A 13,700-nucleotide genomic window follows, 5' to 3' on the forward strand; every position below is an offset into this window, starting at 1 on the left:
TGAAAAAACAGAACATCGCAAGAACAATCGAAAATGATTAAGTAAGTTAAGCCGGGCCGGCCGTCCACAAGCCTGATTTGCTCTAGAGGATGCTCTCTTTCTTGTGGCATTCTGTGCACCGTATAGCCCAGGACCAAACTGCGCAATTACAGTACAGACACTAGGCGGACAGCGGCAAGATAAGTGGTTCGTGTTTAGAAGAGTTGTCATTGCCTTCTGCCAGCTGCTTTTCCCAACAAGAAACACTTGTCTCGTAGTAGTCAACCCTCCATAGTTTCTGACGCCGGCGCCCGGTTACACGAGAATGACGTCATTCGCGGTAGAGGCGGCGGGGCCGGCCAACCGGCGAACGCTTTCTCCTCCAACCTACAGCGCTTTCCCGCTGCCCTTTTCATCGGACAAGTAACCAATCTACTGGCTTTAGTAGCATGGCTTCGACATGACTCTATTCTTTAGGTGGTGGAAAAGCCAGAAACAAGTGGCTCAAGCCTCATGGCGCGTGTTGTGCTTGTTCATGCATATGTGCCCACACATGCGTTTGTGTGGGTGTCCTTGTGTGCGTGCATGCGTTCCTGCGTCTCTGTCCTCGTGTCCTTGTGAATATTTGCTTTCTTTCCTTCTTAATTCGTTTAATATACACAAGTGACATAGCATGCCATCGTTGTAAGTAGGCTAACGTCTCCAGTGCATACTAATCACCCCGTCTCTCTGCCTGGTGCCATTTGCCCAACGCGCATTCTTCTCGCTTTTGGATTCGGGCACTCAGCTGTGACTCACGTTGCTGCCGTCGTTGACAACCACCAATTCGTTCCCGCACGGCGGGGACGCAGTCCCTGGTGGCGCAGCTGCAAGCGGTGCCTGCGACAATGAGGACGTCGACTCGAGCGACGCCGCAGCCGCCGCGCCATTCTTGCGGTCGTTCTTGAGAAGCGCCAATTCACGAAGCTGCGTCTGTCGAATCTCGTCGTAGTAGTCCTGCAGGCGGAGAAGACATTTATTTATTTATTTATTTATTTATTTATTTATTTATTTATTTATTTTACGCTCATGGCTTGTGGGAATTACATCATCTTCGTCGTCATCATTATCAACCTATGTTATGTCCACTGCAGGACGAAGGCCTCTCCCTGCGATATCCAATTACCCAGGGAAATTAGAAGAGTGTATTTTTATAAAATGCAAATGAATATAAACCAGTCACTACAGCTATATTATACAAACAATCTCTTAATTACAGAATGTTACTAACTTTCAAGAAACTTGTAGTTACCTCGAATAGCGAGAATTTCAGCGGGAAGTCAGTTATACTTCGGCGACAGACGAGGAAACACATGAATGAATGACAAAAAGGGGCCATTTGTGTTGCATGGCAGGATACTTGGTTTGCAATGATGACAGATGCAGTGGGATATGTGCTGTCGACGAAGGAGTATTTGGTCATGCTGAACACAGAGGCGATACAACTTGTGGGACAGTGTTAAGCGAGAGAACGTGCCAGAGAAATATGACCGTGGTCTAAAACTGTGGTTGAAAGCGGACCATTTTCCTGCACGTGATATGCTGCCGTAAAGCCCAGCTCGTTCAAGAAATACGTGCACGAACTCCTCACAAACCGCGGTGCCTTGCGTCATAGTCGGATATAAATTAGTGCGAAACAAATTCTGCGTGGTGAGGGCTTCAGTGCCTAATAAAGAAGCTGTAAGCTACGGGAAATAAAATGTATAAATAACGATCTAAACTCTAACACGCAAACAAATAATTCAGGGTATATTTTTTAACCTTTATTGTTATGATTACTGTGTAAGTTGTTGATGATGATGATCCTGATGATGGTGACGCTGATGTAACATCGATATTATAAGAGTAGCCGATAAACCATCGCACTTTCCTTATCTTTAGTTTTTGCACCAATTCAGTACATTGTAGAGTTTCATACGCCACCACAGTGCGCTTGCTGGCTCACGGCAACACGTACAGCGATGAGCACAGTTCGGGTGAACACGCGAGCGCGTGGCCGACGGCACTGTTAGCGCCGCGTCACGGCAATCGCTGGAAGCATTGCACATGCGCAGTATGCGCTCTGCGAAAGAATATTTCCACCGCGCGCACCACGTCACTGGAGACGCTCGTTCGTCGTCTGCTAGCCGCATTTTTGTCTGCTGAGCTGACACTTTCAGTACTTGCTGGCCCATCTGGTAGAAAATGTGGTGCGTCAATGAATAAATCAGCATAAGACACTTTGTGTTTCAACTGTTTATTGAACTGCAAGCTCTCAGTGTAAGTGGAAGAGACGTACTACAGGGAAATAAAATATTAGAATTTCTAGAACCGAGTCACGTCACCACTGACAGCAACGACTGCCGCTGTCCTGGACGGTAGCGAGTCATAAAGTGCCTGCACATATTCGTGATTGGCCTTTAGGCTTTCGCACTCGTGGCTGACTGCGGCCCACAACTGGTCGGAAGTCGCCGAATGAAGGGGCTTTCTTGCCAAGGCAGCTTTCAGGCGGCCCCACACGTTTTCAATAATATTAAGGTCCGCCCCTTTCGATGGCCATTCCAGTACGGGTATGTGCTGCTCTGCCTGGAAGTCCTTCAAAACCCTGGCCGTGTCGATCGGCGACCGGTCTTGCTGGAAAAGATAGTTGCCGTCGGGGAATAAACTGCTCGCATATGGCAACAGCACATCGTTCAAAATACTGCAGTATTGCTGAGACGATAAGTGCCCACGTATGCGGTGTAATGGTCCTAAACCATATTGCGAAACCGCACCCCACACGCTCACACTTGCTCTCCCGCTGGTAGAGACGCGTTGCACGTTGTCTGGATCGTTCCTGCATGGCGTTGTTAAATAAAGTAAGAAACCCACTCTTTAACGAAAAAGTTTACGTTACCGTGTTCATGGCTGTCTCCACACAAGCACTCTTTGGTCTTGTCGCGTCGAAAACGCGGACTCGTCCGAAAAGATGACACGTCCCCAGTCTTCGGTTGTCCACGACGCGTGCTGCTCAGCGAACTGCCGTCGTGCTTCCCTGTTGGCAGCCGTAAGTAGCGGCTTGTGTGCTGCGACGTAACTGCGACGGCCTGAACTACGCAGGCGACGTCGAACAGTAGTGTCCGAAACATCTAAATACAACTCCTCGCGAACTGCTGCGACAGGCAAAAAAGGATTCTCGACAACAGCTGCAATTATGCATGCATCTTCGTCATCTGCGGTAGCCCTAGGACGAGGTGCACGTGGCGCTTCCCGAATGCGACCTTCGTTCTTATATGCCTGAATTATTCGGTTCACAGTCTTGAGAGGCCTACCTACTAAAGAGCCGATGTATCGCTGGGAATAACCTTTTAGTGAAAGGTCAACGATAGAGCGTCGTTGATGATCCGGAACTCTGGCCATAATAGCATGTGATGACAGACTGAACGTCTGCGGTAGATGCTCGGTGTTTTATATGCTGCATTTGCATGCGGAACAACTCTGAAGATATTAGTCACGCCCCCCATAGCTATGTGCATTTTTTTCAGTTTTGTTTTCTTGAAGCACTTTGAATGCCGAAAGTATCAGCTCATAAGGCGAAAGTTCCGCTAGCACACGATGGACGGGCCGCTCCAGTGACGTGATGCGCGCGGTAGAAAGACAGCCTCGCTACACGTGTACTGCGCATGTGCAGTGCTTCCAGTGATTGTCGTGACGCGGCGCCAACAGTGTCGTCGGCCACGCGCTCGCGTGTTCACCCTAACTGTGCTCATCGCTGTACATATGCGGCTTGACGGGTCCCGTAACACGTCAAAAAACGCACAGTATGCTTTACTTTAAAGCGTGCTTTTCTGTGAAAAGATCCCGCACAAGGAGAAGCCAACCTTTGAAATTCACGTTGGCGAAAAGTTTTTGATAGGGCGCATCTCCTCACGGTACGAATGGGAATGGGAACTGCATGACCAATTTTATGCGCCTTGCACAAAAAAAAAACATTAGCTCGCGTGCTGATGTTCCTGTCGTTTCACTGTTCTGGTCACGTAGCTTTATGTGCTCTTTGACAAACATGCGTAAGTTGAGCGAAAAGGTACACGGGAGGAGATGACAAAAAAAAAGGAAAAGAAACTTCATGACGTAAAGATGGAAATGGAAGGGAATGTAATTTAGTTTGCGATTTGGGAGCACATATTGGCTGTCGGATCGTATGGTAAGAGTGTGGGTTTCGTGTGCAGGATTCTAGATGGCGTCTGAAATGACCTGCGTTCAGTTTGGACGTTTGCGTGAAAAGTTGAAGATGAATACCGGCAGCGTAGGTCCCGTTGTTTCCTTTCATGTCCATGCAGGTTTATGTCCTGCTATATCACGAACATAATCTATCTCACCCGGTTCTATTATGTAAGCCTAGTCCACCTACGTCGCAAGAAGAATGAAGCTTGGGAAGCAATTGGGAGGGGATGTGAGGTGTTGCGTGTGCCGAGGTATGCGTGGCCGGCAGGAGGTCAGGACCCCACTTCACGCAGAGTCAGAGTCGAGGAGAGCTTTCTCGGCGAAGAATTCTTTATACAGTATGTACAAGTTGGCGTGGATATCAGGAGAGACCAACCGAGCAGCTCCAAGCTGCTTAAATAACACTTCCCGTCCCCAGATTCCCCAGATAGTCCCTAAGGACGAACAAGTTCGAGAGAGAGAGGGTCCGGGCAGCCTCCGTGGTCCCAACGCCGCTTTCAGTGGCCGGCGCCTCCGGGCACTGTGCTGCGCCGTCAGGCTCATCTGGCGGTCGGTCGGTATGGGGCGCCGGGCAAGTTCAATGGCCCGGCATACGACAAAGGGAACGAACGACCTGCAAGGCAAGGTGTCGAAACATAGTCCTTGGGTGGTCGGTAAAAGGGTTGCCCCTGGCGCCGCCGCACGAAGGAAGGGGTGGGGTGCACTGCTGTCCGCACGAGGAGGGGCCGAAAAGCAGTCGGTGGGCCGACGGCCGCTTCCGTCGTTGACGCCGTGCAGCCGCGAGGACACCTACGTCGTCACGTGCCCGAAGCGGGCACCATGTGGGGATTAACGCTGCCTCCACGGTCGACACACCACAGCACTGGCCTCCCGTCCGGCAAATCCCAAGGCACAAACATAACAGCTCCTCCACCGACGGGGAAGATCTCGTACGGTGAGAAGTCTCAGCTGCTCGACGGGAGAGATCTGCTTCGCCTCCTGTCTCTTGATTTTCTCCTAAATCACGTAGGACGAAACCACTGGCTCGGCAGTGCAAGCCGTACTCGCCAAGCGACCAAGCTGACATTGACAGTGAAAACTCCTATACATGTACTTCGTTAACTTCTGGCAGTCACACAAGTGTTCTCGCTTCTTCACAATGCAAATAAACAAAACTATACAGTTGCAGTCAAAAGAAATCTAGTACAAGCTGGCAAGATAAACTAAAAGGCGCGGCTTAAACCATCAGCATTGGCGTTGGCCGCTCCCTTTCGATAGCGCACGCTGAAATTCAGCTCCTGAAGTGCTAGACTCCACCTTAACCATCGGGGATTCTTGCCTGACATTTGAGCCAGCCGCTTTAGCGGGCAATGATCGGTCACAAAGACAAATGTCGTTCCGTAAAGGTAGCAAGCTAGTTTTTGAGATGCCCAAACAAGGCATGCACCTTCTTTTTCCGATGAGCTATAGGCCTCCTCTCGTACCGTGAGCTTTCGGCTGGCGCATAACACTGGGTGCTCTTCACCATTGTCACCCTCCTGACACAACACAACCCCCAACCCACGATTGCCTGCATCGCACTGTACAATGGAGGGTCGGTCGTAGTTCGGTGCACGCAGCACGGGAGAAGCCGAGAGAGCCGCTTTTATCCCCTGAAACGCGTCCCCCTTGGCGTCATCCCAAATTACTCTTTCAAGAGCCGATTTTCTTAGGGCATCGGTCAGTGGAGCCGCTTGTTCTGAAGATTGGGGAATGGGACACATCTGATCTTTGGTTGTCGCATTCAGCTTCCTATATTCAATGCTAGGCGGTGGGTCTTTACCCGGGACTTCTACAAGAATGAGCGGAGAAGCATAGAAGCTCTCGCAAGGCTCGATTATTCTAAGTTCCAGCATCCGCTCAACTTCTCTTTTTAACATTTCCTGCTGTCTCGGTGCCGTCCTGTAAGCTCGTGACTTCACTGGAGTCTCGGATGCGAGTTCTATGTCGTGAGCCATCAGTTCCGTCTTTCCTGGATTTTGAGAAAACAAATCCATGTTCTCTTCTACCAAGTTATTTGGATCAGTCAATCGCAGGTTTGTCAAAGCTTCCCGAGACGCAGCGACCCTCATCACATCTTTCGCACCCGTAATTTCCTTCATTTCGCTTAGACACGGAATTTCTGTCGCCACTTCCTCCGTCATGTTGAGAGCCAAATTAACTGTTTGCTCCTTCATGAGAACCTCTCTCGTCACTTTTGCTAGCATGCTATCTAGTGAACTAGGGCCTGGCAGGACAAACAACCCGTCGACACATTCGACGTCCTTCATCAATGAGCTCTCGAACTTGGTTTGTCTGCCTGATTGCCCAAGAGCCTTCACCGCTGCATATTCTGCAATCTCTCTCTCATGCTTAACAGTCTCTCCCTCACTACTCACAGATACTGAAGGGTTCTCTTGCTCAATTTCGCACTCATTGCCGAGTGGATTGCTTACTTCCACGTCGGTATCCCGTTCTTTCATTTCCAGCTTAGCAGCCAAGGCATGCGCTTTAGATGTCGTTAGAGCCGGAACGCTACCCTCTACCCAATCTTTACCCTGGTCCCTCAGTAGGCGATCGGTGCGGTTAGAGAACAAGTAAGTGTACTGCGGCGGCAGCTTGTTAGAAACAGCTGCCTCAGTACACACTTCACCGAACGGCCCGCTGAGCACCACATCTGCGACCGGAAGGCAGACACTCGTGTCCTCTAACACAGGCTTTATCCAAGCGCATTTGCCATTGTACTGCTCCTGCTTCACATAATCTGGGTGCACCAAGTCAACGGTTGCTCCACTGTCCCGCAACACGTTGCAGCTTTTCCCATTCACCTGCAGTTTAGACAGGTGCGGTTTGAGCAGCTCATCATCAGTCTGCGAGTCAGAAACGTACGCAAACACAACCCTTGGTTTGCGGCAGCCGACAGCTATGTGACCGGTTTCGTTGCAGTTAAAGCACGTCACCGGCCCCCGTTCTCCGAACAAGCTCTTCTGTGAACGCTTCTCGCGAATCTCTCTCTCTTGTTTCCCTATCGGCTGCTCGTGAACCTTCGGCTCCACTTCTTTCGCAGCATCTTTCCCATTACTGGGCCTAGCTGTACCCTCCCAGCCTCTCTTTTCCCTGGCACTGGCGATCGTAGCCTCCTCTTTAATTCCTCTGCGTGAGGCATACTGATCCGCCAGGTCAGCGGCTGACTGCACCGACTCGACACGATCTCTGTCTTGGATCCAAAGTTTCATTGCCTCCGGCACCTTTGAATAAAACTGCTCCAAGGCAAACACTTCTAACGCCTTTTCGAAGCTGCCAAAAGCTTTGGCGCCCTTTAACCACTCGGCCAAATTTAGCTTTAACTCATAAGCAAACTCAGCAAAAGTGGCGCCCTGCCTTTTGTTCAGACTTCGAAATCTCTGCCTGAATGCCTCTGCTGACAAATGAAACCGCTTCAATAGGCTCTCTTTTACCTGATCATAGTCGTCAGAATCATCCGCAGGCAACCTCGCAAGCACATCTGCTGCCTCGCAGGGCCATAAACTAAGCAAGCGCCGCGCCCAAGTGCTGCGAACAAATTTTGACTTTTCGCAAGTTCTCTCGAAATTTTGCTAGATACAGGCCTATATCTTGCCCAACCTTGAAGGGCTGCATTAGTTTAGATAGATCATAAAGGTCATGTCTACCTGCTCCCTCTGTTTCCGGAACCACACTTGTCTTTCTCAACTCGACTTCAAGTCGAAGTTTCTCTATCTGAAGCTCTGTTAGCTTCTGCTCGTCCGCCTTGCGCCTTAGGATTTCGTTCCACATTTCTACGATTTCCTCTTTCGCAAGATCCGTGCTCTCAATCGCTTCAATGATACTTGCTTTCGTCATTTGAAGCTGAACTTCAACGCCTAGCTCCTCGCAAAGGGATATGAGCTGAGTTCTAAGCAACCGTTTGAGATCCATCACGGAACACTGGTGTGACAATGCCTCGACCTCTACCCAGAAGTACCAAAACACACGCTTCTGCGGCAGGTCCCTACCAGCGACTAGGATTACACCTCTATCCCGTCAGCCTGGTCACTCAAAAGAGCAAAGCCAACACTCACCAGCCCTAGGCTGTCCGTCCCCGTGATCTCGGTGTGCTGTCGTCCGTCATACTTCAGGCTCGATCCCACCGCTCGCCATCCAGCTGTTGCATGTGCCGAGGTATGCGTGGCCGGCAGGAGGTCAGGACCCCACTTCACGCAGAGTCAGAGTCGAGGAGAGCTTTCTCGGCGAAGAATTCTTTATACAGTATGTACAAGTTGGCGTGGATATCAGGAGAGACCAACCGAGCAGCTCCAAGCTGCTTAAATAACACTTCCCGTCCCCAGATTCCCCAGATAGTCCCTAAGGACGAACAAGTTCGAGAGAGAGAGGGTCCGGGCAGCCTCCGTGGTCCCAACGCCGCTTTCAGTGGCCGGCGCCTCCGGGCACTGCGCTGCGCCGTCAGGCTAATCTGGCGGTCGGTCGGTATGGGGCGCCGGGCAAGTTCAATGGCCCGGCATACGACAAAGGGAACGAACGACCTGCAAGGCAAGGTGTCGAAACATAGTCCTTGGGTGGTCGGTAAAAGGGTTGCCCCTGGCGCCGCCGCACGAAGGAAGGGGTGGGGTGCACTGCTGTCCGCACGAGGAGGGGCCGAAAAGCAGTCGGTGGGCCGACAGCCGCTTCCGTCGTTGACGCCGTGCAGCCGCGAGGACACCCACGTCGTCACGTGCCCGAAGCGGGCACCATGTGGGGATTAACGCTGCCTCCACGGTCGACACACCACAGCACTGGCCTCCCGTCCGGCAAATCCCAAGGCACAAACATAACAGAGGAGAAACGTGGTGGTTGCTGCTGGGGTAGAAGTGACGGTGGTGCAATGGAGTGTGCAGTGAAGCCTCGGGATGCTAAACTTCACATTATGTCGGTACAAGAAATAGGCAGCCCCAGAATCCCTTAGCTCCTTCTTGTAAGAACTCCTGCGATTTTTCAATATTTAACGAAAACTATAAAAAAGATATTGAACTGAAATAGCGCAAAGTGTGAGACACGACAACTGGCAAACAAGCACGCCGTGCGACGACTTCCCACTTAATTTATTACCGCCCCGTGATTCCTTTTCGAGCGTTCATGGACAATTGGCCAAGCCACTGCGCTTGCGTAGAATGCGATCTCGTGATAGAGCTTTTCCTTTTACTATTTTCTTGTTCGCAGCCACTTATTAAGGACGGTAACAATAAGATTATTGACTGTGGCAGATTTGACATGGGGAAGGATAGGTTAGGTTAGGCTAATGAGAAGCAACGAAACATTACAATTTGAATATAGAACCGAAACTGCGACAATGACCCAACTAATTTTGCGCAACCTTGCTTTGCTCAATGAGAATTGAACTCTTGTTCAGCAGCCTTCGAGTTCTTAAAGGTACCATTCCTGTAACAGGCCGAGTCGGCAAGGGAACACAACAATGAAGCGATTACCGACACGTTATACTGCCACTGTGGAACAGCTCAGATAAAGAAGACAGGGCAACGATTAAGCTCAATCTAAGTTTATGTCTAAAAGGAGAGCTAAGAAATTAGACCGAATAAAATTTGCCCGTGCCACGACGTTTTTTTCTCGCTGAGCAAACGAATTCAGTATCAAAAATAGAAGAAGACCAAGAAGAAAACTGGGTCACAATTCGCAGAACGAGTGGTTTGAGTTTTACGTTATGATTATCTTTTTTTCGTTGGGGGGGGTTTCAGCAATTCTTTGGCTGAAGGCGAATCTTTTTACATGGGCACTTCGCTCCCTGCTAAGACGCACCATCGATCGCACACCGAGAACATTCGGGCATGCCGCCAAAGTTAACGTGCGCGCTTTCACTGTCTGCATATTTAAGAGCGTTTTTTCCGAACTGCCAACAATAAGCACCCGTGTCTAATTAGAGGTTCAGCGTGAAAAGCACCAAAAATAAAATAAACCCCGTTCATTATTCAGAAGTGCCGGACACTTGGGCGCTGTTCACTTCTCCTGCTCAGTGCATTTTCCGTGATAAAATCGTACTAAAAAAGAAATGTTGGCACGTCGATAGCGGCCGCCTCGTTTTCAAGCAAAGTATTACGGACCTCGCACTGCATTGTCGGACTTTGGCGATCAATCAGACGAAAAAAAAAGAACTACCACCTAGCCGAAGTTTCCTTGAGAAAGCAGGCTTTTGAAGGACTGTTCTTATTTTTCATTCGTCAATATCGACCTCAGTAGACACCAACAAAGCCTTTAAAATCACAAAGTGAGCATAGTTGTCAGAATCTTGAAAGTGCGGTAGCGCGCAGTCGCCCTTATTCACAAGAAATGGATTCTTCGAAACTGCGAAAGCGACAGGAAAAGAAAAAAACAAACGTGTTAGTCGAGGGAGTGGCCCAGGCAACGTTGACAACAAAAACTCCGAGACTATTCTTATGTATAAAAACTATGGATAATGATGTGGTACGGATAAACAAAATTTGGCAATTTCGGGCTCTACATGCTTAAAGCGGAAATTATGTCTTCAATGTATGCCGAAATAGTCCTGATTACTGCTAACCAGATCGTATTCAACACGAAAATGGTGATATTCAGCGCACAGCGTAGGGAAGTTCCGTGCAGAAGTCTCTGCCTCGTCAACACCTCGTGAACGTCAGGAAATTCCTCCTGCGGAATAACATACACCGTACACTACACTACAGTAGATTTCTTCCGACATTTTGAATACCGTGTTATCTTGGCTGTACGGAATGCAGCCTCTCAGCTGAAAGTAAACAGGAGATCATTTGCCGATCCAAACACGGGGGCCATTAAAACTATTCACACAAGGTCGCTCATGTTGAACAGGAAGGGGAGGAAAGGGAGGAAGGACAACCAGTCGCAGGTACGGTTGGCTACGCTACGCGGGGGAAAGAGGTTTAGGAGATAAAAAGAAACATGGTTGTCATGGGGGGCGCCACTAGCAGTAACACGTTCGGATGGCCATGACACCTACAATAGGTCAGGGAGGTCTGTCGCTTTGATGTTGAAAAAGATAACCGAAGGTCAAATATGCATGCAAAAACGGGCACTACGCTTGAGCTTGCAATATTGAGCACGAGCGCCTAGCCACGATTTATATAAATGAAATAAGTAAAGGCTCACTTTAGACCGTCCTAATTTCGAAAAAAAAAATTTACTCGCCATCCCGGCCCTCCGAAAGTGGATGCCCAGCGAAGCTGTCGCAAAACCGCCACTGCAACTGCTGAGAAGGGTATGCAATGCTTTATTGACGGTTCGGATACTAGTTTTGAGCCTGTTCTTTATTGAAACGTAAGCTGTTCTGTGTGCTGCATGGGCGATTCAAATGAATGATTGCACTGTTCACTTCACTTTGCTGAGCGCTCGTAGCCTCTGCCTTACGGTGGTGTGAGTGATTGCTTACGGGGGTATGAGCCATTGCTGCTGATGATAGATGCTTGTTCTGAGCTTGTTGTGTGGTCCTGAGCTTGTTATTTATCGAAACGGACGCAGTTCTGCACGTTTTATGCGTGATTCCAATGAATGTATGCACTGTTCGCTTCACTTTGCTGAGTTACAGTAGCCCTTGCATCACGAGGGTGATGAGCCATTGCATTTTTTGCTTGCTTAGACGGTGTGAGCCGTTACTGATGACGATAATTTTTGTTCACAGACGCACACAAAAATGCCGACCACCAAGAGGCTAGCAGCGTCGCTGTAAAAGCTCAGGCCATTGCAAAGCTTGTTAGTATTGCAGAAAGAAAGTTGGGCTCGCATTGTTTATTCATTGCATATCACTCAGCATTCAACTATTGCACAGCGTGTTAAATGATAAAAGCGAGCTAGTCAAGCTTCGAGTTAGAATGAGCTTCATATACCCTTATTTCTTACAACACGACCATTCATATCAATCAATACAGTGGAACTTCGACATTGCTGTATAAACAGCATGTACAGATCGCTGTTTGAGTGCAGGGAGAAAGATGCGACAAGACAAAAACTTATTCTCCGGCTTTGGCATTTTGTGAAAGAAAACATTTCAGATTCGTTCGCCTGATTAGGTTGCATGTTTCGAGCAAACCACAAACAAAGGAAATAATTACTACAAAAATCAAAGACAAAGCCAATCCAATCATAGAGCAACGCTCCGCAGTCTGAAACTCTTTCGATCGTTTTTTTTTTTTATCACATGAACACATCCTAAGTTTTTTCCATGCCCGGTATTCAGGAAATATTTAGAGAGAGAGAGAGCGAGAGCTTCAGACAGTAAAATAGAACACGTGGCTCCCAGATTGCTTTTTTTTCTTTTGAAGCTGAAAACAGCAGCGAATGACAACATGACTGAAGAGATTTGGCAATTCTGAAATCATAAAAACGAGCGAGTTCCCTTTGCTCGTGCATCAACGGCAGCATTGCACCGAAGGCATGCAACTGAAAGAACAAGGAGTACCGAAAACGAAATATTGATTGGGCGAGCAGCAGCACCACAAGCAGAAAACAGTTTAGAGGCTTTCCACGAAAAACGAAGAGATACCTAAGAAAAGAAATACTTTGAAGCAAGAAGAAAGCAGCAGCGCCAAGGGCGAGTCTGTGCGGCGTATGGACGTGTTTCAGTCAACAGCGTCGAGTGCCTGGAGTACGGCACTCAAAATACTGGCTTCCATGAGAACAGGCGTTCCATCCGTCAGAATATCTCGCAAAGCAGCCACGAGCGATGCGTTTCGAACAAGGTGCCCCATATAGGAACCAATATATAAACCCACACGCAGCGTCTCATAAAAGAACAAATAAACCGAGTGCGGAGATTGAACGAAGCCTACGCTTCGTCTCACCACCTCCGTGCAGTGCAGAAAAAACAACCGTCGTTCCTATTAGGCAATCGGAAACGATGACCAGCGAACTCCCCGAGAGGTGGGAGGCAGGTTGAACTATTTGGCGCCGCTAATCCATACCGGATTCTTCCGATCGTCCTGGGTCGTGCACGGAATTACTAGCGCCGGAGAAGTGAGGTGTCTTTTTTCGATTTATCAATACCGGTTACCTGACGAGGCTCGTCGACTTACGTCACGCTGCACGGAACACGTGAAACGAAAAAAAAAAGCGCTCGCCACCGCTGACGGCGCCATCTTGCGAGAGTGCCCTTAGATGGGAGACGAAGGCGACGCATATGTGTACTCGGCGTCGATATTGGCGCCTTTGTTTCACCTCGCAACGCACGTCAGAAACGGAAACGATAGAAGTGTAAACAAGTATACTCAGTGCGAGAACGCACCATGCGTATCGACGTCGAATACGCATGTCGTAACACTCCAGTCTTAGGCGACGGAGTTCTTGCGAGATACATGGATTATTCGGTTTCTCTACTTGTGCGGTCCGTTATTCTTCATAGAACAGTGGGAGGAAGAAAGCGCACTGTTTGTTTTACTTTTATTTTTGCACGTACAGCCGTTCAAAGAGAGATAAAGGGCCACGTTTGGACTATGGCTTAAGCACGC

General features: G+C 49.0%; 1 protein-coding gene across 2 annotated transcripts in view; it reads right to left on the minus strand.

The window, feature by feature from the left end:
- Window positions 1-13,700, minus strand: part of LOC135907495 (KH domain-containing, RNA-binding, signal transduction-associated protein 2-like) — a 346,553-nt gene that overhangs the window by 10,970 nt on the left and 321,883 nt on the right. For both annotated transcript variants that reach the window (XM_070541060.1, XM_065439195.2), the window contains one exon: window positions 778-975. In XM_070541060.1, the coding sequence (XP_070397161.1) occupies window positions 778-975 (198 nt within the window). The remainder of the gene's footprint in view (window positions 1-777; window positions 976-13,700) is intronic.

Source organism: Dermacentor albipictus, chromosome 6 (assembly GCF_038994185.2).
Source record: "Dermacentor albipictus isolate Rhodes 1998 colony chromosome 6, USDA_Dalb.pri_finalv2, whole genome shotgun sequence".
NCBI lineage: Eukaryota > Metazoa > Arthropoda > Arachnida > Ixodida > Ixodidae > Dermacentor > Dermacentor albipictus.